Source organism: Ixodes scapularis, unplaced genomic scaffold (genome assembly GCF_016920785.2).
Source record: "Ixodes scapularis isolate PalLabHiFi unplaced genomic scaffold, ASM1692078v2 PGA_scaffold3__209_contigs__length_174095766, whole genome shotgun sequence".
Taxonomy (NCBI): Eukaryota; Metazoa; Arthropoda; class Arachnida; order Ixodida; family Ixodidae; genus Ixodes; species Ixodes scapularis.
In genome coordinates this window covers 75,110,276-75,137,646 of record NW_024609868.1, presented here as the reverse complement: position 1 = coordinate 75,137,646, position 27,371 = coordinate 75,110,276, and the positions used below count along the sequence as shown (strand labels likewise).

Sequence of the window (27,371 nt, the reverse complement as noted above, 5' to 3'; positions counted from 1 at the left end):
TTTCAAAACCACGGTCAGGAGCCTGTAGCCTTCGCTCTATGTCACCCTCTTGTTCCTACATCTGTGGCGCATATTATTAAAGGAATAAATGAAATGGTCGAGGTCTTGAAATCTGAAGGAAATTTTACCATGGACACCGAACAAAGGAACGCGACTCAGAGACGATTTTCAAAAAACAATGACATCTGAAGAGGACGATCCCAATGAGCATTTTTCGTGCAGTCTTTTTGACTGGCTGGACGCCTGGGTTGACGTATGAGAGAGCGAGAACCTTACCAGTGGAACGCTAACCAAGGAGACTCACGGAGCACTCCGTCAAACAACCCGTGCACTTTTACAGATCACCGAATACTGCTTCACTGAACTCGGGCTGAAGGCCTCCTCTAAAAGAACTGAACAGATTGATAGCACACGAAAAGATTGACGAGCAAACTTTTATAGTCTTTACAAATCCTTGACATTGAGAAACTTTTTTACCATGTCCTAGAAATATTTTACTTGAACTATGTCCGGCTGGGAAAGGTTCAGACTGATAGCTGGGAAGACCGTTTTGGGAGGTACAGGCAGCTGGCTGGCTCGCAATATCGCATATCTATAAGGCAGGTATAGGGAAATTAAAATAAGCTGTGACTGCAGAGTACGTTGCCGACAACCCCATATGAAGACGAGCGCTGGGAGGAGCTTGAAAAACAAGTATACACGCCACGGCCCAGCTGCAACATGGTATAGTTACGGGAGAGGCAGTGTCACACGCGATAAATTGGACACTCCCAATCCTAGTGTCCGTGGCAGGGCACACAGTTTATGCCGCTTTGAAAAAGCCGAAATGTGACAATTGCAGGGCGAAACTTACCGAAGAAGCTAAGACGGCAACAGCTTCACTTACGCAGAGAACAACTCTCTTGTCAAGCAATTGGATTAAGGGGGACTCCTTTATCCAACTATGTTCGCCGTTAATGCCATGACACACAATTACGTTGCTCAAGAACTCTCCAAGCAGGCAGAGTTCATGAAGGTTCCGATCCAGCGTCAGTTCGTCAGCGAGCTTACAATGGAACTGCTGTCTACCAACGAGACTTCTGACTTCGATGGATCTGAAGAAGGACACAAGTGAGCTCGTGCTGAAGAACTTGTTCTGGTGCAGCACGAACATTGTGCTGAAAAACTATTGTGGAAAGGTGAACGAAAAGCTTATGAGGCTAATTCCAAGTCAAAGAAAAGAAAATGTCAAACCCTAAAATCTAAATAATTAATTTATATTTAGTGCAACAGTTGTCATATCATTATTATTGCGTACATTGCCGTACATGTTCTGTGTCTTAGTGTACCGAAAGCTACAGAGCGGCATCTAAGTTGCTTGTGTTTGAATTGTGTCAAGATTTATACATCTTGATACAATCTTGATACAAGAAGGAAGTATAGATACACAAGAATATACAATTTGAAGCTTTCAAAGGTAAGAGAACTTATATTCAGAGCATCTATTCGTAGTGTGAATGAACGCGGGTAGATGTGTGCATGAAGCTCTCACAGCTGCATGTGTCCCTTACTGAAAATTATGCTTTAAATTTGCTAAGTTTGCCTGCACACGGTTAAATCAAAACTTGCGCGCTTTGATCTAGGTGGCGTCTTTGCTTCTTTTTTGTGTCTTATCTGCGTTTAATTTCTCGTCTTTGTGTCTCCGTTTCGGATTAGTTACTTTTTGAAAAACATTCCCCAGTTCGCCTGCAGTTTAGTTTTTATTATCATATGTTTACTTCTGGTAAAAATAATTTCAGCACATTATATTTTTTTTTTTTGTGCTACACAAGTCCACATTTTTTTAAAAATAATCTTCTTTTCATTAGCTTCACATAAGAATTCAGTAACCACACATGTCATCACCAACTTGATTGTTGCTGTTATGCATTTTGACGGGTTTCATCACTTACAATAACGTTTTAAGGCATTTATCTTTGTTTGTTTGTGTTTCAAACTCCTAGTGATAATTAAAGCACCCAAAATTTAGATGCCTAAAACGAAAACCCATCTCTCTCAATACGTCGTTAACCTTGTTCTTTCATATCATAACAATAATTGTACGTCCTAATACGCTGCCCGTGTAATAAAATATGTCTTCCCCAGTAATATGGATATCCAGAAATCCTTTTTACCAAATAACAAACGTTTGGGTCAATAAAAAATGCCATTCTACGTCGGTAAATCTATGCGCGACGCCTTCAGTGCAGCGCTTTTCCGCGGCGCTCGCCAGCCGACCCGTGTGACGTCACCGGAGGAGCGCGCGCGGCCTTCAGCTCTAGGTGGTGTTGGGGGTGCAAACCAGTCCCCCCCCCCCCCCCCCCCCCCCCCAAGAGCCGGGGAGCGGTAACCTTGGTATTCCTTGGGCGCCGCCGGACAGTGTTTGCCCTGCCCAGTGGCAGCTGTATCAGGGGGGGGGGGGGGGGGGGGTCAAAACATATGCCTTGACCCCTCCCCCCCCCCCCCCCCCCCCACACTCTGAGAACTGGAGGGGGGGGGGGGCAAGCGTTTTCGCATCCCCACCCTTGCGCCTGCTGCACGACCAGTAACTTTTAGGCTCGCCTCTTTGTCCCTGTTTTTTGAGCGCTAAAATGTATTCCAAATTCCAAAACCAACTAGCCCAGCAATCGACTCTTCTAATTCAAACCATACGCTTTATGCAATAATAAAAACATTAATTAACAAATATTAACTAATTCTCCGGATAACTCTGTCCATTTGCCCCCTACACTTTGTCCCAACTGCTGTTTAACTCACCAGCACAGAACGCGTTAGTGTAGCTCTCACGGCTTTATGATTTAAGCCAAAATCCGTAAACTTTATTTCTGAACGCATACGCATTTGCCTTCTTACCAGGTGAGAGGGGTATTCTTGATGCGCAACACGTGCAATACGTGTTGTTGGTTGCAGCTGTCCGTCACCGCTCCAAAAGCAAAAAAAACAAAAACGAAAAAACGGCGATGCGTACGGAATATATTTCACGCTGCCTTGACTCTCTGCCTTCACCTTGACGTGGGCACAGCCTGGTATGTGCAATTTCAACACCTTCAAGCCGTTGCAGTTTAAGTGCTTGCATTGACATTTGCACAACCACTTCGAACAGCACGGTATCTGCGTGTCTTTTTTTTAGTAAACCGAGCGCAATCACGCTGCATATAAAAGAGGGCTACGCTGCTACGCAGCAAGCACGTTTTCGACAACGAGCGGCGCTTCAGGTCCGAAAAAGTATCGTCATGAAGTTCGCGCTGGCGTGTCTGATGCTGTCAGTGATGGCTCTCGTGGTTTCTGCGCGCAACGAGCATCATTGTAGTAAGTTTAAAAAATACAAATGTCAACGCCTTTGATTTCCTTCAGTCATATTCGTTCACCTTGCTTTATTTTGTTTGAATCTGCTCTTGCAACTCTCTGGTGTTTTAGCCGAGAATTTAGTTTTCTTTTTTTAACTGGGGTTTGGATGATTCTAATATAATCAAGTATAATGTCACGGATGTTGCGTGACGGACGGATATGATGTCAGTGAATGATGTAACGTTACTAACGTATGTAAAGTCACGGACTTTACGTTTGTGAGCTACATTACTGTCCCACTAAATGTGCAGCGCGTCTCTTAGCGTGTGATTTAATTTCAGAAATCAACGTATTCTCCGCTCACAGAAGTTTGGCCTGAACCTAGTTCTCTTTTATTTCATAATTTAGATTGCTACATTAGGTGCGCTTGTTGTCTTTTTTAATGACTTGCTTGGAACTACTGGTCTAAGAAACGTTACCTCTTCGTCGCACCCATCGAACTCTTAGGAGTGCTACAATATGGAGGGCACGAACGCCCAGGTTTGATGGTGTTTGCGATACTTATTTCAAAATTAATTTTGTTTATTTTTAGGTCAGACACTTTAGATATAGACAGGTATTTAATCAATAAACAATTATTCCTTTAGCCTTCCAGTAGCTTTTCACGTCTTAGAACACTTTTGCACTCACCGTCAATTATCCTTACTATCGATTTTGATGTAACTAAGTTTAGAATGATTCACTTAAGTAAGCCCTTCGGATAAGCGGTTTAAATGGGAATATGAACATCAATAACACAAAACGAGTTACAGATATCACCGCTCAAGGAGCCTACGTTAATAAATAGTCTGCGCACATGTGAGGTAATGATGATTAAAATGAACCTGTGCCTCAAAGTGTCGGTACACCTCGTCAATTGGCTAACCAAATGGATGTACATTTAGCATGAAATTGTATTCAATGCATGATAGTGTAATTTGTTTTTCGGTGATCAAGTGTGTTAGCGCATTGTTGCTCAGAACACATCTGGAGTGATAACTCACGTTGCAGGAGTCAGATATTATTTCGGGGTTTGATAATTCTCCCTGCTTGCTTCGATCTGGATGAGCATCTTAATCCCGTGACAATCTAACGTCGCCTGAACACCTAACGCATTGATTGCTGTAGCTGTCCGCTACTTAAATCGCCGCGAAACGAATTTTACTTTAAACGAGATTAACTTCTTCTTTTGCAGAGAAGAGCGACGCCGAAATGAAGAAACTAATAGCCTGCGTTATAGCGAAGGTTCCAGACGCTAGCAGTGTACGTACCTGAATTGTTCTTGCGTATTTATAGTTGCTTTTATAACCAAATTGTTTTGTTGCGCCGATTTGTAGAATAGCGCGAGCGTTCAAAAGAAGTGTCAGACAATTTTTTCAGTCTTATACTGCAACTCGCTTTTATATTCCCAGATGATTTATTCTAATTTATTCGCTTTGCTATCTTTTTACAATGCTTTGGGACAACAATGTCGCTCGTTTTGAGTGAGGGTGAACAGGAATGTATAATGTCATACACCTGTACATCTGAAGACTACTACTAAATGCTCTGTTGCATCCGCTTTCAAATGAGCAAGGCATAGCATACATCCTCGTGGGGAAAATATGTACCTCTCTTAAGTAGTCGTTTTCTGAATATATCTTAAGAGATTCCCCATAACGCACAGAAACTGGGTCAAACGAAATAGAGTCATCGTGGTCGTTGCATATCATAGGTACTTTTTTAAATGTAGTAAATAAAATTATTCGCGGTTTTGCCCCCCTAGGGAGATAGCAAACACCAGTTTTTTTTATTTTCCGGTAAAGGCTTGACTTTAGGGTCGAGCATGCTGCGAAAAAACTACAGAATTTGCCCTGCCGCGTTTGCTTTATTCACGTCACGTGCAAGGCAAACGTGCCACCGGGCGCACAGTCGTCTGTTGTTTTATTCCACGGAGTCTAGCCTCCTACAATGTCAAGTTTTTGGCAAACGACGGAAGTAGCGCTTATGAAGACACAATGCTTTGTTCTCTATTTTTGTCCAATGGGATAAACTTAGACACATGAAAACGTTGCTCCCGTCACTAAAACAAGAAGAAGAAACGCAGGAGGAGCGAGCATTATCTTGTATCTCCGCAGTGAATGAAATAAGAGCATTAACTGAAAATCATCCGGAAGAACGAATCACTAACAAGAAGGTCGAAAATATAAGGTCACGTCCTGCGTTTCTGAGGTTGTCGGTGGCTCAAACAAAACAGCCTTGCATCGCGCAGTGTTGAGGCCGAAGTGCTGAGCGAGAAAATGAAACACTCGTTCAGTAGCTTAAAGTAGACATTTTTAATAAACAAACGGCTTATACAAAGAAATGCACTAGTTAAATTTCGCAATCGTCTTACACTATCTGCACTGGAGGTACAGATGCGCTCGTGCTTGTTCCAAACCCGCGATTTCGTGCCTGTAGCCTTCAATTCCCTCTCAGCCTAAAGACAAACATCTCGGCCGCCACCATATCTTTGGTGTAGCAAAATTACCATTTGATGTAAGTTATTCCTTATACACCAGACAACGTCTTCACATACACCCCACAACTAAGTGAAAAACCTTTATCCCAATACCCTACAATGAATCCATCGATCTATCCCCTAAAGCAGCCGTTTTCACAACGCAGTTCTACGACACGCTCGACAAAATGATCAAGGAACTCGGATGCACTGAAAGGCTCTGCGCCGTGCGAAAGCTGTGCGGCCACGAAGATGTGGTAAGCATGTTTGAGCCCCTTTCCGGAGAGCCTCTATGGTGTATTATAGTAGCGAGAGAGGCCGAGAGAAAATAAATGAAAGCTTTGGAGATATTCCGTATAGGAAAGTATATCCCACTCTTTGTGTACCGCGCAGACGCGCATACGTGACCAGTTGTGAACCAACGTCACGCGATTCGCCGTCGTCCATTCACCGAGCACGCATCGGGCATGACGACTTCCTGCGTCTGGAAAGAGTTGGTTTTCCGTCTGCGTCCGGCGGTGCCCGATGCGTTGCGATTCTCTTTACTAAACATCGGGGAGCTGTACGACTACTCTAATCCCTATAAGAAAAATTATATTTGCGTACTGACTGACAACTTACGAAGCGCAGGTCGTTGCGCGTCTCCAGCATCGCACCCAATGAGATTGTAAAAATTAACCGCAATAAGAGTACCAAGAAACGAATCACCACGCATTACGCGTAAGCGCAACATGCTAGGCCGTGCCTTTCGAGACCTGTCAGCAACTAGAGCACGAGACACGATGCCTAAAATATATATTCTGCCCTCTGGCACTGAGCCGACACCATCTAGAATAATGAGGGCCTCCGAACGCCCCACTCTTTTTTCCGTGAAACGTCAACAGAGTGGGATGGCTCCAACTCGGCAGTCAAACCCCGAGCCCGACTCCGAGCGTCCTTCGACGCGTTGATTGGTCACGAGGCCAAGTCGAGCACTGACGCAGCACTCGTCCCCAATCTGCGTCTTCGCTCGATCTCACTGAGATGACGTCAAAATTGGAGCGCTCACTGGTTTGGATTATCGTAGGTGGTGTTGACTGAGCACGGCAAAGCGAAGTGCTTTGTGCCGCAGAGCAGACGCTCCTTTTAAGTCTAGACCCATTGTCAGCCACATCACTCACCGAGCTCTTTTCGGTAGATTACGGCGATTGGCCCTTCCAACTGCTTTGGGGGAAAGTAGACCTCCCCATGTTGGTAACGGGAGAAAACAGCGAAACAACTTTCAGCTTTTCTACTCTAGTGAAGAAGGAAGACCAGCGAAGGTGTACTATTGTGGGAATGGAGAAATGACTGGCCGCCAGTAGGCAAGCCAGAGGGGAAAGGCTAGAAAGGTTGCTGCCATCTATAAGCGACGGCTTCAACCAGACAACCGGCGAATAGGCTGTCTGGTTGCTGCCGTCGTTAATAGATAATGGTTGCTGTCCGCAGTTTTGTGTCGAGATTTGTTTGCCCACGGACGCGATACTGGGGAAACTAGCCCTTAACAGATCCGCTGTAAAAAGACACAGGGACAAGTAGATGAAAGACACAAACGCTAAGCTAACTCACGACTTAGTTTTTTTTTTTTTTTTTCCTTTGAGACATAAAAGCAATGAAGCGAGAAAAAAGAAAAATACTAAAAACGAACAAATCATTCGTGAGTTCTTCATACAGCAGAAATTTAGTCTGCCAGAACATGGCGACATTGTTACCTACTGTAGGTGAGCAATTTAGCCAGTGCAGCGTGCGACTGCCAGCCTGGGGTCTTTAACGTGCATCACGCATTAGTGATACACGACCGCACGCCGGGACGATGCTCATCCAGATCGAAACGGGCAAGGGTCTTGAAGAAGAAAAACGAAACGAAGTCGTGAGTTACCGCTGTATTTCTGACTTTCGTCTACTTTTCCCTGTGTCTTTTTTTGAGCCCCTTTCTCCCGTTACAAATGTGCACCGACTAGCCCAACCTCAAACTCTGTTACACACCCTCCATATTGTTCAGAGTGAATTAGGCTGCCAGCCCGCTTGTACGCTCGGGCGTTCCATCTTCTCTTTTACGATATTTCTTAGTAAAAAAAATGAAAAAAAAATATAATCAGCCTAAAGGCTCGTCTTTCAATTGGATCATGAACTGCGAAAAGCTATCCGTCGAACTTTGAGAAAGGTGATTCGCGACCTGGTACATATAGCGTTCTAAATCAACTCGACTATCAATATGACACCTTCGCACATGAGGAGCAAAATATTTATTTGAGTAGATTGCATTGCTGTCTTTGACGAGGACCAGGCAGGGCGTAATATTCAAAATATAAACCGACGAAGCTAACTTGCGCCCCGACACTGCGCAGACGCATCAACGTGCGGTTTCAGTTTTTGCTGCAAGCGCTTTGACAGTGGCTGTATCATCTTGAATTACGTGACGCGATCGGCTCTTCTTATTTACCGCAGGGCAGTAGTCTCAAAATCTTCAATACAGCGGAGCTGTTAAGGGCTAGTTTCCTTAAGATCGTGTCCCCCGCAAAGAAATGAAGACACCGAACTCTGGACACCTGCCGCCACCTATGAGCGACGGCGGCAAGCCACGTATCTGGTTGCCACCGTCGCCCATAGATGGCGGCAGCCTTTCCACTCTTGCTTGCCGACTTGAGGTCGGCCATTACTTTCCATTTTGCAGCTCCGCTGATCTTCCTTCTTTACCAGAGTGGAAAGGCTGAAAGTTTTTTTTTATTCCCAGCGCATATTAATTGTTTACACTATTTCAATGCGTGCACGTTTTTTTCTTTTTTTTTTGGCATTTGATGATTGATAATAATATGAAACATCCTCTGTTTACTCTTGTTGTTTCCACAGGAGGGGGCCTTCAAGAAATATATTACAGTAAGCCTGCGTTTTATAGCTACCGTATCTTCCGCGAATTTATTTTTGCATTCAAAAAAGAAAACAAAAAGAAAATACAAGAGCGTCGCAGAGTATTTTTTAGTCACCCGACTAACACCACCAAAGTAGAACCAAGACCTGCTAACGACGTTTCCTTGCTCCATGAAGCGTCATGGCAGGTGGAGGACGCCAAGCCATCGATTCAACCCGAGACTTATGACGAGCGTACTTCGACGCGTTGATTGGTGACGAGGCCCAGTCGAACTGTGACGCAGTACATCGCGTCCAATCTGCGTCTTTGCTCGATCTCACCGTGATGACGTCAAAACTCTAGTGCACAGGCTTCAATTATTTTATTAGGTAATGCCCCAGTCAAGCTGAGAACTACACACTAACTCGGTGTTGATAAACGAGCGTGTGGTCGCGTGAAAACTATGGGCAATGCAGATCCGCAAAATCGAAGCGTTGTCTCGTTATTTTATAGGTGCGAGCATAGCCGAGTCTACAAGTACTAGCACGCTGTCCCTAAGAGGTACTATTTCACTGCAGGAGTGCGCGTGCTCGGCAGGCCCATTCAAAGCACGAAGAGCCTCAAGTGACAGAGACAGATATTAGCTATACCCGTGGACGACTTTCTGTGACTGCGTACGGTGGAAGATACGGGAGGGCTTGTTTGAGGGCCAATCAAAGCTGGGCACACGCATTCCTCCTCTCGACGGAAATGTCACCGAAAGTTTCACGCGAACCTATTTTCGTTGTCACATCAAGAAAAAAAATGCTCATTCGTCATGCGCTGCGGGAAGTAGTTCTTGCGATATTTAGTTGAGGAAGAAAGTCACGATGCTCTCGGTGCTCAAAAGTGTAAGTTTCGATAAAATAGCAAAAAGCAAATCTAAGGGGAACGTATACATATATATGTTAATTTAACGCACGAACGGGGAAATTAGTAGAGTTTCGCGAGGAGGCGGACTTTAACTTTTCCTTCTTGAGGTGAATGCTAGTATAGAATATTCGAAACCGGCGCAATCGAATTTTTCACATCATCACAGTAAGATCGAACAAAAACATGTATAGAATACAAGTGCTGTCAGCGTTCAACTGGGCTTCGTGTATAATCAACGCGTCAAAAAACGCGTTAACTAAAAAAGAAGAAGAAAAAAAAAACGCATTTTGGGCGCGATACGTCGGAAAATCTTTACCGCCGTGAAGTGACGTCAAAGATATCAGATACCAACTCAATACTGTGACGTCATAACATTGTGCTGGCGCTGCTGTGGGCACTGCGCACGCACAGACGCCGCTCCTCAAGGACATCTGGTTTCTGCCCACGCGCTTGGCCCTAGTGTGGGCGAAATGCGGGCTTGCGAGTAAACAGAGTGTTCATGTAGACTGGAATTCTTTGGAGCGCTCTCGGTGCTCTGCGGGAAAATGAACTCGCAGGCTCTTTTCAGAGTGTATACGCCCTGGTTGGCTTGATTTCGGACGCGCCTTGCTTAAACGAAATGTTTAAAAAAAAATTCACTGTCATGGAAGTTGCTTCTGTAAATGTTTTTACTTTCGATGATCTGCCACGTGACCGGTCTTCCGTGCAATGTTATTCAAGTTTTTTTTTAATGATTTTTTTCCTTTTTGCAGGCTGCTCAGCTTGAACTGCTGCATGGCCTGGTAGACAGCTGTTCCCACTGAAGCGATCGTTGCTCCCCGCAAGATTCCCACTAAAATAAAAATAATAGAAAGCATATTCTTACTTTTCTTGGAGTGCCGTGTCATTCAACCCCTTCGTGGATTAACAAAGTGTCGTTCATCACTCCGGCGTATTGTGATGAAGGAGTTCACAATACGAGCGGCCTCTCAAACCCCGAGCGAACAATTGCTGGAATAATATTTGTCTGTTCAATAAAATACGATTCTCCCAGAGTAAAAAGGGGATTGTGAATCGGTCACGATGCGCACTTTTCTATTCGTTCAGTAGCGGTAGTCCCAGTAAATAGAATTATTACTCTTTACAGCTGTTACGAACTCTTTGATTAATAATTAAATGCTCGTGGTGTCTTCTGCATTCGAGATGTATCATGACCTTGATTTTAACCTAACTGCAGAGACATTCCTGCACGTCTGTTTTTCCGAAGATCACGTAACGAACCAATCATTGAGATCTACGGATCGCGTCCAAGGAATACCAATGAGCAAAAAAAAAAAACAACAAAAAGATAATTCTCGAGAAAGCACTTTGTAAAGCGACATCAAGCACGCTAAACGCCCTGCTTGTGTTCCCAAGCAAGCTGGGGTTTTTGAGCCAAAACACCTTTTCAGCCCTGTCATCCGCTGAACGTGCCACGTGGCTCGCAGTGACTGTAGCACCTGTTCCACAGCGAAGCGGGCTCCCAGACATTTCCAGATCATATCCAGCAGTATATGTGGCGTGTTCGAAACTGTTTCGTGCTTGCTTGTTTTGGTCTGAGAGGGGGCGAGGATTTCTCGAGTACTCTTCGCCCACCTTGAACTGCGATAGGGTTACAATCACATCGCACTCTCGATCTCTGCTAAATAATCGCTGTGTTCATTTTATGTGCGTTTGAAGGGATATGAACAGAAGATGGAACAGTCGCCCCTAGCAGTTCATTTCAAGTGCATAGGCAAAAAACACACGCTCCTTCGTTCGTTTCTAACGCAGGGTTACGTAGGGGTTCGAGTTCAATCAATCAAGCACCGACTAAATTCGATTCCAGACTTGGACGCAGCTCTCGTGTCCAGTATCCGCTCCTCGCTCAATCGAGAAAGATGACGTAAATGATCCAGTCCACGTGCCTCGACTTGGGTAAACACAGAGCTGTGTAGCAAACAAGTTGGACAAAGCGTCTTCTGTAGTTCGATTTCATCGCGGAGGCATCAGAGGGGGACATGAAAAACACGCGTTCTGCTACACGTGTGAGCTCATCACTTTTTTTTTTTTTTGGGGGGGGTAGGGGGGGGGGGCTTTGTTTTTTTTTTTCATTTAAGCATATACAGCACTCAATGCCAGGCAGCTATGAGGCAGAGCAGATGTCAGAGATTGTGCTGTATATCAACTATACACGCAGGTCGAGGGATTTTCAAATCCGTTCCCCTCAGCGTATCGTCTCAAAATACAGCGAGCCTCCATTTGTATGCTCGGTGGGGCCTGAATGGAAACCACTGCGCGCTGCAGCTGCCGCGTATTGCATATCGGATTACTCTCGCCGTGTTTTCATCCGTCATCTAGCCCCGGTGATGCATATATAAAGAGAAACGCCCCGCCATAAAAAAAAGATTTTCCACCGGTTCTCGAAGTGGAGTTGAGGCGTGCATTACCATGAAGTTCTTACTGGCATGTTACCTCCACGCCGTTGTGATCTTCGTGGCGTTTGGTCTGAATTGGGAACACTGCGGTAAGTGTGTTTATTTCTTCATCACAATGTCGCGTATTATGTGTCATCATTGTATCGTCAGCCAATCAAGCGGTGCCAAAAGTTTATTGTCCTCACGCTCGTCGCCTTTGCGCGTTTGCTATACCCGGCTAAATCAATCGCGGAAAGCGATTGCACAGTGATTCTTTGCTTTGTTTGGCGCGTGTTAGATACAGCCGGTTGTAGGAACCGGATGAATACGACGAGAGCCCTGATTTCGGCGCTGCATGGTCGACTCTAATCAGGGTGTAGCGTCTGCGGCGACCGGATATAGAGTGAAACAAAGTGATGTAAGTGTACGTAAATCTCCTTTATCTATATTTCAGGTCATTCTAGACAATATATACACCACGTTTATTTCAACATTATATAAAGCATGATTCTAATATAGTGCGACGCGAAAAAAAAATGTGGTACTCCCACGTGTACAATATAGATAAAGAGTTGGCGAAATGAATTGAACGCACTTTTAACTGACAGCATAAACCGGTTTCTTAACTTATCGCGCTGGGATTTACTACAGAGGTGTCTGAAGTTAGTGGAAGACTTCGTGAAAATTTCGGGAAGATGTGTGAGTAAACCAAGGAAAAAAAAAACTGTTTTCTTGTACATTGCATGTACACTAAACAGATATTATGTGTTACTGTGGCAGTTATTTCTGCCAAATGAAGTGAAGGATAGGTAAGCCAATTCAATTTAATCGGAGTAAACAGCAGAATAGTCCACAGTGATTTTCTGATTTCGAGATAAAAGAATTTAGCCATAATGTTTGCACAGAAAAGAAAAGATTTCTTTTTTGTTGTTTTTCGCTTCGAAGGTTTGTTGTATTTGTACTCTCAATTAATGGATGCAGTAGCTTCGAGCAGCTCTGTAGCAAATCCCAGCGCGATAAGTTAAGAAACCGATTTATGCGATCAGTTTAAAGTGCTTTCAATCCATTTCGCCCATGCTGTGGTAGTGATTGCTAAAGTTTCCTAGGAAGTTCGCACTCCTGACGAAAGGGTATATCTGACTATCTGACAGGACTGCTCCGATACGTCCGTTGTAAATGAACGTGCCAATCGTTTGATTGTCAAAGCCGCGGTATTCCAAATTGTGACACCACCGCACCGCGGTGGTGGGCTTTCTTCCTGCGCAGAAAAAAACGATCTCGAAATCAGGACACTGCTTGACTGCGTCGAATCGAAGGTTCCCTTTTATGTGAGTATTACCTCTTGCACAGTTTTTTTGTCTATAAACAGTATTACAGTAAGACACGCAGAACGTGGTGAGTTTTAGATATCCTATTATCACTTTCCAACCAATGAGGTTTTGGCATGAGCCAATAAGATCATTGAAGAGCGAATCACGATGCAACGAACGTGAACATACTGAGACACGCTTTTTTGAACTGGATTTAACGTATAGAACATGGGGGGGGGGGGGGGGGGTATGTCCATCCTTCTCATCCGTAGTCTGTCCTCCTCCTCTCTAGAAGTATTTTGATTTTGCGTTGTACCGTGCTAAACAATCTTATATATACACATATATATATATATATATATATAGAGAGAGAGAGAGAGAGAGAAAACGAAGCGCAGGATGACGAAAAGTATTCGCGACTCCAGCAAAACGGACGCCGCCAAGCGGGAAAACCTGGAACCAGTCGGTCCAGGTCGCTCCGCGCCCCGCCGCGTCTCTGGTGGCTTTCGCGGACACGTGCTGTCGGCGCGGGGGCCAGCAATGTAATTTGACGAAGGTCCGAAAATTTCTTAAGTTTGCCTGAGTGTTCATTAGTGTGGTGAAGCCTCAGTAGATTGTCTCTTTCCATTGCGTGTTTGAAAGCCCGTTGACTCCAAAACACACGGTCGCGTGCTTTCAATTTTTTGGATGGGGAGGAATCACGGAAAAACGTTTTGATTTCTTGTCTGTCTCTAATCACATTCAATGTGACGACTGCTTGATAACTGATAACTGGTTTCTTTATAAGGATGTAGAACAGTGGACTGAGGTCGACAGACGAAGTGTTTCACTGGAGGGAACACCAATGTTGCAGTCAAGTGAATGGGAAGGTTCGACAGCTGCTTTTCTTGAGTTCGGTTGTGCTCGATTAGCTTCAAGTTTTGAGCCACTAACGCCGGCCGGTGCGTTGGTTATTCATCTTTTTTATCAAATCCTAGTTTGCACTTTGGTAAAACCCTCATCAAAGCATGCTGATTGTTACTATCGTTTGGCGCAGATGGCCTCGTAGCTCTTGCGCCATTAAACCCCCAAAATCATCAGGTTTTTCATCTTGGCTGCTTTTCGCCGAAAAAGACCACACTGAAGGAGTTGGGCTAATTTCGCAATTACTTGATTCAGAAAACCTGCTCGCTGCAAATGATGAATGAGGGAAATTATCTGCTTTCAAAGGGTGGGGGATGCGTCTCGCAAAGTTAGAAGCTGTCACGTCGTTGGGATCTATCGCGCCTCCAATATTGATATTATAACCCCTGTCGAGGCCAGCAGCAATATACGGCTACATTGCTCACGTTGACCGGCCACAAAAAAATACTCATTTTATCCGTTCAGGATTTGAAGTCAAGTTCAACGCAGGGAGGTCTGAGTGAATCTGCAATGAAGACTCTCCTCAGTTTGTCCGCATTCGCCTCCGTTCTACCGGCTAGAACCACTTGGCTAAGTTTAAGTAGTACCTCTCTGTTCGTCAAATATACTTTTATTCAGCAGTTCACCTAATAGTTAGTCAACTAAGTTCATATTTCAACCCGAAGAATATACTAATATCGCTTTAGTGGGACATAGTACGTAATATAATTCATAATCAGCATATTCGTCAAAATGACTTCTCGATTGCGACTAAAACCTGAATTTAAATACGAGCATCAGCTGCTTAGTGAAGCGCCAGAGGGTTAACATGCTTCTTGGCTCAAGAAGCGCTTGCTTAATTTTCGTAATTTTCCTGCAGCCTGTGTTCTTGACCGAGTACACGACTGGAGCTGTTTCTTGCATGCGAGTTAGCTAAAAATTACTCTCGGTGGAACAATTTTGTAGCCATCGCCGCTTTCCTTAGATGATCAAAACTAATTAGAGTCTATGGTTGAAACATGGTTGAAAAACCCCGCAGTCTCGGGGTTTTTTCAACCATGTGGAATGTACACCAGCTCGTTTGCGCCCTTACTTTTTGTTCATTAGAGTCTATTACCGTTTCTCCGGAGCCCATAGTTTCGGTTTTGAACGAAGTCGCCGAAACGAAAGTTTGACATGAAAAGAACCAAAAACACCGGGAAAACAAAACTATGCTCGGCAAGTTTATGCGCACCGGCTACACTTAACCGTCTCAGTTGAAATACCCATAAAATTGGGCATTAAACAAAAGAAAGTCTGTTAAACTGAATGCGCCACCCATTCAGGCGGCCCGGCCGAGCCGACGCGACCTGGACCCAGCCGCCATGTTTGTTTGGTGGTGGCGCCCCCTATAGGTCGCTGGAGTCGCGAATATACGGAAGAAAACGCACCTGAGACGGTTGTTGGAGTTTTTTAAAACATAGTATTGGTAAAGTTGGTCAACGTTTCGGCCTGAGACAGGCCTTTCTCGAGACCAGGTCTGGCTCAGGCCGAAACGTCGACCAACTTTACCAATACTATGTTTTAAAAAACTCCAACAACCGTCTCAGGTGGGTTTTCTTCCGTATATATATATATATATATATACACGTATATACATATGCAGGGTATTTTTTTTTTTAGCCTTAGCAGATTTGTTTAAAAAAAGCCGTGAAAGTTACACTTATGCCGCTTGTGGAAGTGAGTTGTACGGCCAAGGGGACATATTATAGGGGGCTAATCGTAACGATGAGTCGACTAAATAATTAAAATTTGTTTTTTAACTTTTTAATTAACGAAAATAGACATAAGGTTCCAATTAGAAACTTGCTCAGCGTCATCGAAAACCACTAAATCAGTAATTTTCGGAACGACTTTGATAGCGTGAAAAGCTTAGTAGTGCACTAAAGTTACCACTCGAGGAGCAGGTACAAAGCTAGCGGTTGCGATAAGGCGCCCGCGCGATTTTTCCGTCTCTTATCTAGCCCCAGCCTTGTACCTTCTCCACGGGTGGTAATTTAGTACAATGCTACGCTTCTCACGCGCAAAAAGTCTTTCTGAAAATGACTGATTTAGTGGTTTTCGATGACGCTGAGTAAGTCTCTAATTGGAACCACGTGTCTGTTTTCAATAATTAAAAAGTTAATTAACTAATGTTGATAAATTAGCCGACTTATCGCTACGATTAACCCCCTATAATATGTCCCCCTGGTCGTATAACTCACCTCCACAAGCGGCATAAGTGTAACTTTCACGGCTTTTTTTAAACAAATCTGTTAAGCTTAAAAAACACCCTATATATATATATATATATATATATATATATATATATATATATATATATGAGTAGTGGTACTCTCACTCACCGCTTGTCCGGAGAAAGGAGATATGGTTCTCACATCCTCACATCTGGAAGCTCCACTCTGTCTAAATTCTGCCGGTGCCAGGAAACAGGGCAGCAGGAGCAAGGCGGGAGAATGATACAGTGTTAGAGCCAACACTCTGAAGAAGCACGTGATACTCTCGATGTCATCCTACTTGCTCTCGGCTCTGTCGAAGACTCCTTGGCGTTTTTGATTTCCCCAGCATTAGTCTTGAGCGTGCTCCCACGAGATGTCACAGCAGAACAGCGAGTGCACATCCCTCGGGGTCAATGGGATGTTTTCCTGCATGACTGGTATAAAATTCTTATTTGTCTTCCACTAAATATTTGGTGAGTGCTGTAAGTGAGAGATACAGAGCTATCACGAGCAAGCCGTTGTCGACCTTGGCGGCACACAATTTACGAACTTCGTCTCACGTGCCACAGAGATCGATGAGTACAGCACAGACCCGTACCCATGTAGACAGACAACTTGGATAACGAGTACACCACGTTTTGATACGTGTCTCCCTGTGATTTATGAATGGTGATATTACTTGCCTGCAGAACAGGTAGCTGGCATCTCCCCTCCTCCTCCTCCCTCCTCCTCCGCTTCCCCTCTTTCTCTCCTCCTCCCCTCCTCCCTCCTCTTCCCCATCCTCTCCTCCTCCTCCCTTCTCCACTCCTTCTTCTTCTTGACGTCACTCGTGAAGGTCACTGAAAAGGTCGTGACCTTCGTCATGACATTCGCGATTGACCTTCGTGATGTCACCCGTGACCTTTGTGACACCACTCGTGACCCTAGTGACCCTCGTGACGTCACGTATGGCGTCATTATGGGACACGTCCTACAATACAGCGCGCGACTACGCAGACGGCGACAGCGACGCCGCTCAAGCCGGAAACGGGCGCCTAAGAGCTGCGCTTTAAAAGGAACCCTAACATTTTTGCTCCGCTACATAAGCGGCAAAATTCAATGATTTGAAGGTTGGAGCGAAGCGGCTGGCCGATTGGCTGCGGGTTAGGCTCATGGCTGCCGTGCCGAGGACGTGCACGCATCGTCACCACAGCTGCCAAAGACAACTTCCATCGACGTAGCTTCGGGCTCCGAACGCGATCGGCGTTACCAATCGGCCTGGGCCATTGGAGGCTAGGCCCGGGCTGTTTATACTTCAGCGTCGGCGAACCCAACGCACGCCGACGTAGAACGATGTTCGTCGTCCGTTTCGCCGCGCTCCACCGCGTTGAGAAGAGCCCGACCAAACGTGTTTATAAAGTTTAGCGTGTTGGTATGATCAAAGCAGCGGTTCGGGGAAGGGCGTTGTACCGCAATAGGTTGGAAAAAAGAAACCCAACGCAGAGATAACGAGTGCAAATAATTTATTTATTTATTTATTGTCCCCCTAAAGTCAAAGCAGGACATTACATGAAAGGGAGAGGGGGAGGAAATAAATGTGGACAGAAGACATAAATGTGGACAGGAAAAAAGCACTCACTATACTCCACTACCAATATCCATATACAAAAATGAAGGACTAAAAGAGTGTCTGATGTAGATACAGCAACGCTTCAGCCACAATGAACATTGCTGAGATATCCATGGCGTCGTCATCATGCGTGTATATACTCATCACATAATAATGTTCACTAGACGCGGCACCGCGGGCATCATGGTACGGCCTTTCCGCGGTGTCGCGGCTTTCCAGAGCCAAATAAATAAAGACTAAAAACTAAGAACTGAAGACAAAATGCTTTGCTTACCAACAGCCGGCAGCGCCATAAAAGAAAGAACAATAGTGTTTCCTCGTTTAGAGGATACAAATTCCAAAACTACACCATACTAGTGGCGCACATCACTGAAATAACGTACGCAATACAGAAAATAACATATTGTCTCTTGAACGCCAAACGGCAAAGTATACATAATTGGAAATATTTTTTTTTTTGTTTCTAACGGCCAATTTCAGAAACCTGAACTAAACTAATGTTTGCTGAAACTTGGGGAAAATCAAATCAAACCAAGTTTATTTTCCAGAAACCCTGGTGGGGAAAGCCCATACAAAAAGCTGTTGAGAAACAGCTTGACTAGGTATGGGATTCCTTTACATTGGCAGCAGCAATAAATGAATAACACATTAAAATTATGCAATGCTAGAAAAGTACAAACGAAGGGTTTTCTTACTTATTGTATTTATATTTATGTTGTTATTGATACACTTGTTTAACAGAAGCGGTATATTATAACGTAAGAACAGAAAATGATAATTTGTACGAGACCGAGGGAGGACTCATGAAACCGTGTGACGCGTGAAATTGCATACAAAAATTCTAAGATGTGAAATTGCATACAAATATTCTAAGATGTGAAATTGCATACAAAAATTCTAAGATGTGAAATTGCATACAAAAATTCTACAAGAGATGGGGAGGAAAAACAAGTTGTATAAATCAGACGGTACTCGTGCATGGATTCTATATGCAGTATGTGAAATCTGGAAAATAATGGTTCTGTGTGGTCCTGATAAGAAACATCTCCAATATAACGTAAAATTTTCTTTTTGAGCAATAATATGTTATTAAGGTTTGTTTTGGTCGTAGTGGCCCACACAAGATGGCAATAGTTTAAGCGGGACTGGAACAATGCATGGTAAATATTTAGCTTAATGTCGGGTGGCTAAATATTACGGCAGCGAGCCATAGTACCAAGCACCCGTGAAAGTTTTTCAAGTATATAATTTATACGGCTATTCCACGTCATGTGCTCTGAAAAAAATTACACCCAAGGTTTTGTGCTAGTTTACAAGTGCAATTGAGGAAGTACCAAGGTTGATTATATTATTTATAGAAACAGGTTTATTTGTTGACCTAAATAAGATTGCTTTGGTTTTTGTTGCCTTTACCTTGAGCCCATTTGTTTCGGACCACATAAAAAACTTACTTAAAATAGAATTCGCTTTACATGCTAATACATCAGCTTCTTCCCCAGAGAGAAGCAAGCTGGTGTCATCCGCGTAGATAATTAACTGTGCTTCGTCATCGAAGTTTACAATACCAATAATATAGACAATAAATAAAAAGGGCCCCAATATACTTTCTTGCAGTACACCAGGGCGAATATTTCGGAAAGAAGAACAATGGGTGACCATCGATAACAACAGACTGTTTACGATTATTTAAGTAGGATTCAAGTAAAGCAAGTGGCGTTCCGCGGACACCTTAACCGTTTAATTTCTGAAGTACAATTTTGTGGTTGACGACATCAAACGCTTTGCTAAAATCAATAAAGATGCCTAAAGTAATGAGCCTTCTTTCTATGTTTTGTAAAATAATTTATTTTTGAAATAAAAATGCTGCTACTGTAGATTTACCTTTACGAAAACCGAACTGGGAGTCTGTAAACACACATTGTTTTGAAAAAAAGTTGTCAAGGCGCGTAAAAATAATTTTTTCATGTACCTTGGAAAAAACAGACAGCACAGAAATAGGCCTATAATTACTTATAATATGCTTATTACCACCTTTATAGATAACTGCGACTTTCGCCAACTTCGTACTTGGAGGAAAATGTCCGGACGATAAAGATAAATTATTTATGGATACGAGACATGGCGCGTTACGTCTATTACAAATTTAACTGGTTTTATCTGTATCTCATTTATATCAATACTCTTGCTGTTCTTAAGCCCCAAAAACATGTTAAATACCTCTTGTGCGTCAGTGGGTCTTAGAAAAAATCTTTCATCGACACGTTTGGCAAACGAAATGGCGTCGTCATTGTAGGCAGTCTCCTGTGTACTTGAAAAGTAGTTATTCAAACATTTCGCCAAAGTCGTACCCGACATAGCTTGACCATCGATAATTAATTTGCCTATAGACCGACACGCGGAGCGGCTCTGTTTACCAACACGGCCGGAAGGCCGCGCATGCGCGGTAGCTATGTGGGCAAAAGCAGCCCGGCTCTTCGCGTTTTCGCCATTGCGTTCTATGGCGTGCGCTCGTTGTTGACGTTGTAGGGACGCTTGTATTTTTATTTGTGCGTCGTATTTCCTCACAAGGTATGTCGTATGCTATGCCAGACTATTTGAACTCGTGGCCCGAGCCTGAACGGCAGCGGTATCGAAACAAGCTGTGCGTGGACGGCGTTGCCTGCGAGGATCCGTACGCCGTAAACAAGGCCTGCTGGACTTCCGACGTAATGTTGCTGCCACGGAAGTCGACGGCTCACGTCGTCCTATATATTGAGTTTTTTCGCCAAGCCAGTTCCCGGCCAACACGGTGCAGGTGTGCAAGTCTCTCGAGGTCTACGATTACTTCGAGTCGGTTTCCGCACTGCCGGCGGGATCAGCAGACCCTGGGTCTGCGGGAGTCTATTTATTAATTGATTAAAAACACACAGCGTCTTCGAGTCAAGGTACGATATTTTTCCTACCTTCATGAACACAAGGCATGACAAGCAGTAACGGTTTGTCCGTTCTGCAGTCTTGGCGGTAACAGGTTACAAGTGACGGCGTTGTTGGTAACGCGCTACTTTTTTCAGTAACGTGCTAACCTACTCTTTACGTTTTCGACACAGTAACGGGTAACATACTTATGTTACTATTTCAAGTAACGTAGTTACGTTAGTCGTTACTACTTCCTAAGTCTTAAAGAAATTACGCTTCAATTTTTTCCGTGTTTTAGGCGTCACGCCATGTTTGTCTTTTCGTTTTTTCTCGTAAGTATTTAGGTGAAACCGTACAAAGAGATAAAGTAATTATGTTCAGTTTCTGCATGAACATAATGTTTCTTGATATATGACCTGTATCGTCAAAACCGTAAAATGTGTTAAATTATAACTTAAAAAAGTAACGTGCGTTACTTATTGGTAGCGGTAACGCGTTCCTTTTATTTTTAGCTAACGTAGCTCAGTAACGCGTACCTTTTATTTGAAAGTAACGAGTAACGTATTTTGTTACTTTTTTTCGGTAACGCCTACAACACCGTCGTTCTGTCGCCGATCCCTTCTATTGGGTAGCACGGGCGCAGCGAGCCTCCGACGAGCGCTTGGCCGGTGCTTTGTGCACGAACACCATGGGAACAAAATCCGGGTGGTCTCGATCAGACAACGGTTTCCCTGCACATAAGCAAGCCTCGGTACGGAGATTGAAATGGAAGCCGCACTTTCCTTCAAGAAAGTGTTTGCCGCACAAACGGTCGTTCGCGCGACGCGACCATTCTTTTCGATCCACGGATATTATCCACCTTCTATGCCTTTCAGAGTCTGACGGGAACTTGTGGAAACTCACTCCGCTGCTTTTCTTGTACATTTCGATGCAATTAATGGCAACACAGCTTCGCGGCAAGCTGAAATGCTATGACGCCCATGCGAAACGTGCGCGCTTTTGCCCACACCCCCCGGCTCCGGCGCGATCGCAGCGCCGCCGCAGCTCCGTGACGTCAAGCCCGCGTGTCAGTCTATACCAGAAAAAACCTGATTGCGATTTAAGACTTTATTAATACTTTTTTCCAAACAACATCTGGGCGGTGCTTCGGGACATCTTTGAATATTTGCTTCTAGTAGACGATTTTGCTTTTCTGAGCTCAGACGTTAATTCATTCCTAAGTTTTTTTAAACGCGATAACTTACTTTGGTTTCTTGATATTGTATGCATTGTTTCGAAAAAGTATCAAACGAAATCAGCACGCAACACCACGCAGACACTGGCTTGCAGTGGCGTACAAACCGCCGGCGTAGCATAGCGTGCAGCCGTGAAATGTCTGCGACTGATAATAATGATAGCTTGTTTGCCAAAACACTAGCCTCGGCGCGGACCTTCCCTCCGTCAGGGCTGGATTCGGCGCTGTAGGCGTTCTGTCTAATGCAAATGAGCGGGGTGGAATGTATTCCCCCTAGTAAAAGTATTTGGCCAGACGCAAACGGTGAAAAGGGTGGGAGGCCGGAGAGATGCACAGGAGAGGAGGTTCAGATAGCGGTCGCGCGCTTCTTTTTGTCCTTTTATCTTGCTCTAAGGTATTTACATGTCTGTCTGACTGAGGGTGAAGACATCCATTGTCGCCCTGAATGTGCCAGCGCATGACGCTCTCGCGCACTCGGTGCGTGACTTGGGCGGAAAAATGGCGTCTATGCATTACACAAAGCTACGCGCCCGAGCTGAGTGACACCAGATTGCGCGCGCTTCAAAATGCATTAAAAAACGATTGCGCGGAAAAATTGCTGAGATGTCACCACTCAAGCAATTAAGTTACTCAAGAATTAAGTTACGCACGTCGCCTATGTTCATGGCAATGTGGCTCCAATGCTTATACCACACCGAAGGGCACCGCACGATATATATTGAAATACAGTTAGGGCGCAGGTGAGCTGGTGTAGGTTTACTAATTTTTTAGACCACCTGAGACTGGGTGGAAGAAACACGACGACGTCGTAGTGTTTCTTCCACTCAGTCTCAGGTGATCTAAAAAAATGATATATATTGGTTCACTCCACTTTCATGCACGGTTGACGCATGGCGAATGCATGAAGTTACCTAAGTTGACACAATCACACTGGTGAAAACCTGCCAAGTTTGCTCTTAGGTTGCACAAGGTTGATACGCCACGTGTCGTGAGAACCGGGAACTAAAACAGCGTGTCCCAAAAAGCTGGCCACGTGGGCGTCTGATGTCTCATCTGTATACAGTCTTGTACATTTACTCCAAAAAGGTTATCGATAACGATTAAGAGTACTCTTGCTTAAAAAGCATTCAATGAGATTTGCTTGATTACTTGACTTGAGGAAAAAAGTAATTGGCCGTAACGTTTCTGATTACTTCCAATTTTCAAAACCTCGTATGTCCTGTCCATTGTTAGATAAGAATCACTGAACAATAAACTACTTATCATCTTAATCCACCACATTAAGTAAACCATTCCCCATCGGAGTCTTGTTTCAAGGATTTTTCTGTCCTACACTTGTACAAACAACGTACTCTATTAAAAAAGGAGGCAGAAAAAAAGCAACGGTTAGGAGTAATTTTAGTAATTTTAGTGCGTACCGTATGTCTGGCTGTATATAGATGAACAGTTTAGCGAGTACAGTACAACCCCTAGACTGGGGCCTTTAACATGCCCCCCGCAGTGGTGATACACGACCGCACGCCGATAGGATGCTCACCGAGATCGAAACCAGGCAGGGTGGGGATTCAACACTGCATGTTCCCTGTGATCTGCATCGCGAGCTTTCGCTCCACGCGCTCCAAGATGCCGTGGGCACGCCCCCCCCCCCCTTCCCCCTATTTCTATCGCGTCAATTTGCAATGTAGAACTTAACTATATTCGGATCCTCTCGAGTCTATAACTGCGCTGCGTTCTTTGGCACCAAAGCTCCTGTAATCATAAGAGTGACACGGGCCTCTTCTCCTCACGCCACTTCCTCCTCCCTATGGATGATACCCTTCTCCCCTTCTTTTGCCTCCCGGAAGACATCTTTGTTGTTGTTTTTTTTAAACGTGCATTGTTCAAAAATGAAAAATTAATTGTTTTTTTTTTTTTAATTTTACGCATTGATGCATTATTCTAACCTCACTCATGTTTTGCGTGTAATCGAAACTACGAAGAACAACAAAGTAAATATTTTCGACCGACCTCCCATCTCACCTATTCCCTGCCAATTCTGAGCATCTTGCCATATTTTCAATGTTACTGTTTTGTTTCGCAGAAAACCAAAACTTAATTCGTATAAAAAATGTTGCTTCTATTGTTACGATTAATTACAAATGCTACTAACAAAAATAAATTTAATTTTTAGGTGTAGCAATATGTTTGTATTCGCTGTATTTTTATTTATCTATAAAACCGCCATATATGTAGAATTACATACTATAAACAACGCTGCATGATTTTTCTAATAAAACTCCGCCACGTCTTCTTGAAGAGTCGCCTCGTCATATTTTTTGACACAACAAAGAGAATGCAACGACTCACAGTCTGAGGCAATGCAAAGCGCACAAATACGCGCAGTTGGTGTGGCGGCGTGGGTATTCTGCAGGCGGCTAACTCCAGTACATTTTCACCGTATTACGGCTAGCTTGATTACCATCATCAAGAAATTTGAATAAGCTTTCTTTAGAATGAAATTCTGAAATATGCATTAATAATTGCCGAATATCCTGGTTTTAGAACGTTTTTAATGTCAACTCCACGGAAACACTTCAAATTCATGACGGAAGCTATTTCGGTCATTCAGAGGCACTCGTAGTTTTATTTACGGTGTTAATTTGGTAGTCTCCATTCTAATATATATATGTCAGACAGCTCGCGATTTTTACTTTTTCAGGCCTAATTTCCGCCAAATTCAAGATGTCGCCGAAGTTGAAAGAATTTGAAACGTTTTTACACCGTGGGCGAAATAGATCGACCGCACTTTAAACTGACCGCATGAATTGGTTTTTTAACTTCTCGCGCTGGGATTTACTACAGATGTACCGGACGTTGGTAGAAGCTTTCGCTAAAATTGTGGAAAGATTGGCTCATCCGAGTAAATCAAGAAAAATCAAAATCAATGTTATTTTTTTTTTCATGTACACTAAACAAATACTGTGTGTTACTTTGGAGCTTATTTGGGCCCAATGAAGCCAAAAAAAGCTAAGCCAATTCAATTTGTTTTTCATCTTACGAAGTTTTCAATCGTTGCAAACGCCAGAATGGCCCACAAAGATTTTCTGACGATTTTGAGATAAAGTTCAGGGATAAATTTTCCATAAACAAGACCAGTTTTATTTTTTTTTTTATTTTGACCCCGGAGGTTTCATGTATTCTTACTCTCAATTAATGAATGCACCACCTTCGAGCACCTGTGTTTTAAATCCCAGCGCGATAAGTTAAGAAACCGATTTATACAGTAAGTTTAAAGTGCGTTCAATTAATTTCGCCCACGGTGTAAAAACGTTTCAAATTTAAAATACATTGCTGAACGTACTTTTACGTCAACAATTGGGAACGAGACCCAAACGTCGCGCCCTTGGGGGCTAGCGGCTATTTTGAGAACGACACCGAAGGGAACAACAACATAAATTATTTGTCGTTGTTCTTTCACTCAGCTTTCGGCCCACGTATACCCGAACGTTGCGTCAGGGTTCAGGTGGGGCTGGTGTTCAGTCTGTGAAGCCGAACATGGACATGCAGAACTTATGGATTTTTTTACTTCACCTTTCTTGACTGAGCGCGGAAAAAAAAATTGGACACGGGTCGTGTCCAATGTTTGCCCTGCCTTCAATCGACAAAGGTGAAGTAAAGAATCCAGTGCACCTGCCTTGTGTTGATGATCACAGAACTCTGGAAAAAACAAGCTGGACATAGCGCCCATGTAGTTCGATCACCCGGTGAACAACTATACACTTTTAGACCAGGTTCGGGAAGGTCGATTTAAGGCCTTAATCGTTTGGTTGTGAATAACTCGGAAAAAACCCAGTATGCAGATGTCTAAAGTATATACACACTAAAAAAAGGCTCTGAGTTTAACTTTTTTTCATAATACGGAGACCGACAATCCGACGAACAGAACTATCACCGCGAGTGTTAAATCTCAGGACACGACTACATCTGAAAAATGCGGTTTCCGTAGAGCTAACGAGCAAGTGTGACGTCATGCTCATTGCCTCTCCGTGCATTGCAGTTTTTTTTAATCTATAAATATATTTTAATTGATTCATTGGCAGGCATTCTTATACTGTTCGTCATGATTGATTGCATTCGTCTTCTGCGGTAAAGTGAACTCACATACTTTTTTTTTCTTTTAAGTGTATGACAAAACTAATCTTTGCGCTTGTTCCTTGATCGCGCTTGAAAGATTCACCGTCAGAAATATTAACTTGCTCTTGCACCATTTTAACAAAACTTTCCGCCACAGCTCAAAGCCAAGCTGAACGAAACGGTAAAGAAACTTGGATGCACCGAAAAGCTGTGTGCCGTGCGAAAGGTGTGTGGCCAAGCTGACGTGGTAAGTGGCCTTTCGAGTTCACAATATCAGGTTCAAGTCACTGACAACTGATAAAACCAAAACACAGGGCGCAGCGAGTTCTGAACGTTCACTCAGAGTCAATCAGGCGTGGCACTAGCCGATAAGAACGGCGATGAACCAATCACGGAGCGGGAATTAAACGACGTAATATGCCACACCCTGCGATCCGTTAGCTGTCAGTGACTAGAGTGGGAGTGGGACTGTGTCCTTAGATTTTACGATGCTTCCACCAAGTGTGCACTGATATCAGCTGATTTGTATGAGCTCATATTCCTGATCATATTAGTAAAAATAAAAACAAAACATTGACACGTCTTTCTTTTTTTTTTTTTGTTATTTCACAGGAAGAAACCCTCCAGCAGCATTTCCCAGTAAGCATGCATTGGTCTGAGTAGTATTGTGTTGCAACGAGTTGGTCTGAGCAGAATTGTATTCCAATGAACAACGGCGGGCATTAACAGCAGGTCGAAGAACTGTCATCTCTAAGTCAATATATCGCGACCAATCTAAGTGCGCAAAAGAATTTTAAGAATGCTCTGTTTCACTTGGGAACCTAAGTTGCAGTGGGCGTCAACTGTTCGCAAACATTTACAGATGGCGTGCATAATAAAAAGTAAAATGCAATAATTTAATTTTGCGTTTTTGTATTTTCTTTATTTATTTACGTATTTTAATTTGTTTTCATGTCCTGTGCGTGTGTTGTACACTGTTTAAAACTATACTGGAAGGCACATTCTTCAAATTTTTCAGAGTGTATCGAATGTTTTGTTGCAGGCCGCTGAGGTG

At 43.7% G+C, this 27,371-nt stretch overlaps 2 protein-coding genes across 2 annotated transcripts; both read left to right on the top strand.

Moving 5' to 3' along the window:
• The first annotated feature begins 3,218 nt into the window (after positions 1–3,218).
• On the top strand, positions 3,219–10,455 carry LOC8032630 (antimicrobial peptide microplusin-like). Its single transcript, XM_029981045.3, has 5 exons — positions 3,219–3,327; positions 4,541–4,608; positions 5,992–6,081; positions 8,693–8,719; positions 10,355–10,455. Exons 1-5 carry the CDS (start codon positions 3,252–3,254, stop codon positions 10,403–10,405), a joined length of 312 nt encoding a protein of 103 aa, XP_029836905.2. The 5' UTR covers positions 3,219–3,251; the 3' UTR covers positions 10,406–10,455.
• A 1,566-nt stretch (positions 10,456–12,021) lies between these two features.
• LOC121837403 (antimicrobial peptide microplusin-like) lies at positions 12,022–27,007 on the top strand. Its single transcript, XM_042293022.1, has 4 exons — positions 12,022–12,126; positions 13,283–13,344; positions 26,475–26,564; positions 26,930–27,007. Exons 1-4 carry the CDS (start codon positions 12,051–12,053, stop codon positions 26,978–26,980), a joined length of 279 nt encoding a protein of 92 aa, XP_042148956.1. The 5' UTR covers positions 12,022–12,050; the 3' UTR covers positions 26,981–27,007.
• Positions 27,008–27,371: the final 364 nt, after the last annotated feature.

Coding starts and splice junctions, on each gene's coding strand:
- LOC8032630 (XM_029981045.3), top strand. CDS start 3,252: ATGAAGTTCGCGCTGGCGTGTCTGATGCTGTCAGTGATGGCTCTCGTG. Junction 4,609..5,991: donor AGGTTCCAGACGCTAGCAGT/GTACGTACCTGA, acceptor TTCACAACGCAG/TTCTACGACACGCTCGACAA. Junction 6,082..8,692: donor TGTGCGGCCACGAAGATGTG/GTAAGCATGTTT, acceptor TTGTTTCCACAG/GAGGGGGCCTTCAAGAAATA.
- LOC121837403 (XM_042293022.1), top strand. CDS start 12,051: ATGAAGTTCTTACTGGCATGTTACCTCCACGCCGTTGTGATCTTCGTG. Junction 12,127..13,282: donor TCTGAATTGGGAACACTGCG/GTAAGTGTGTTT, acceptor CTTCCTGCGCAG/AAAAAAACGATCTCGAAATC. Junction 26,565..26,929: donor TGTGTGGCCAAGCTGACGTG/GTAAGTGGCCTT, acceptor GTTATTTCACAG/GAAGAAACCCTCCAGCAGCA.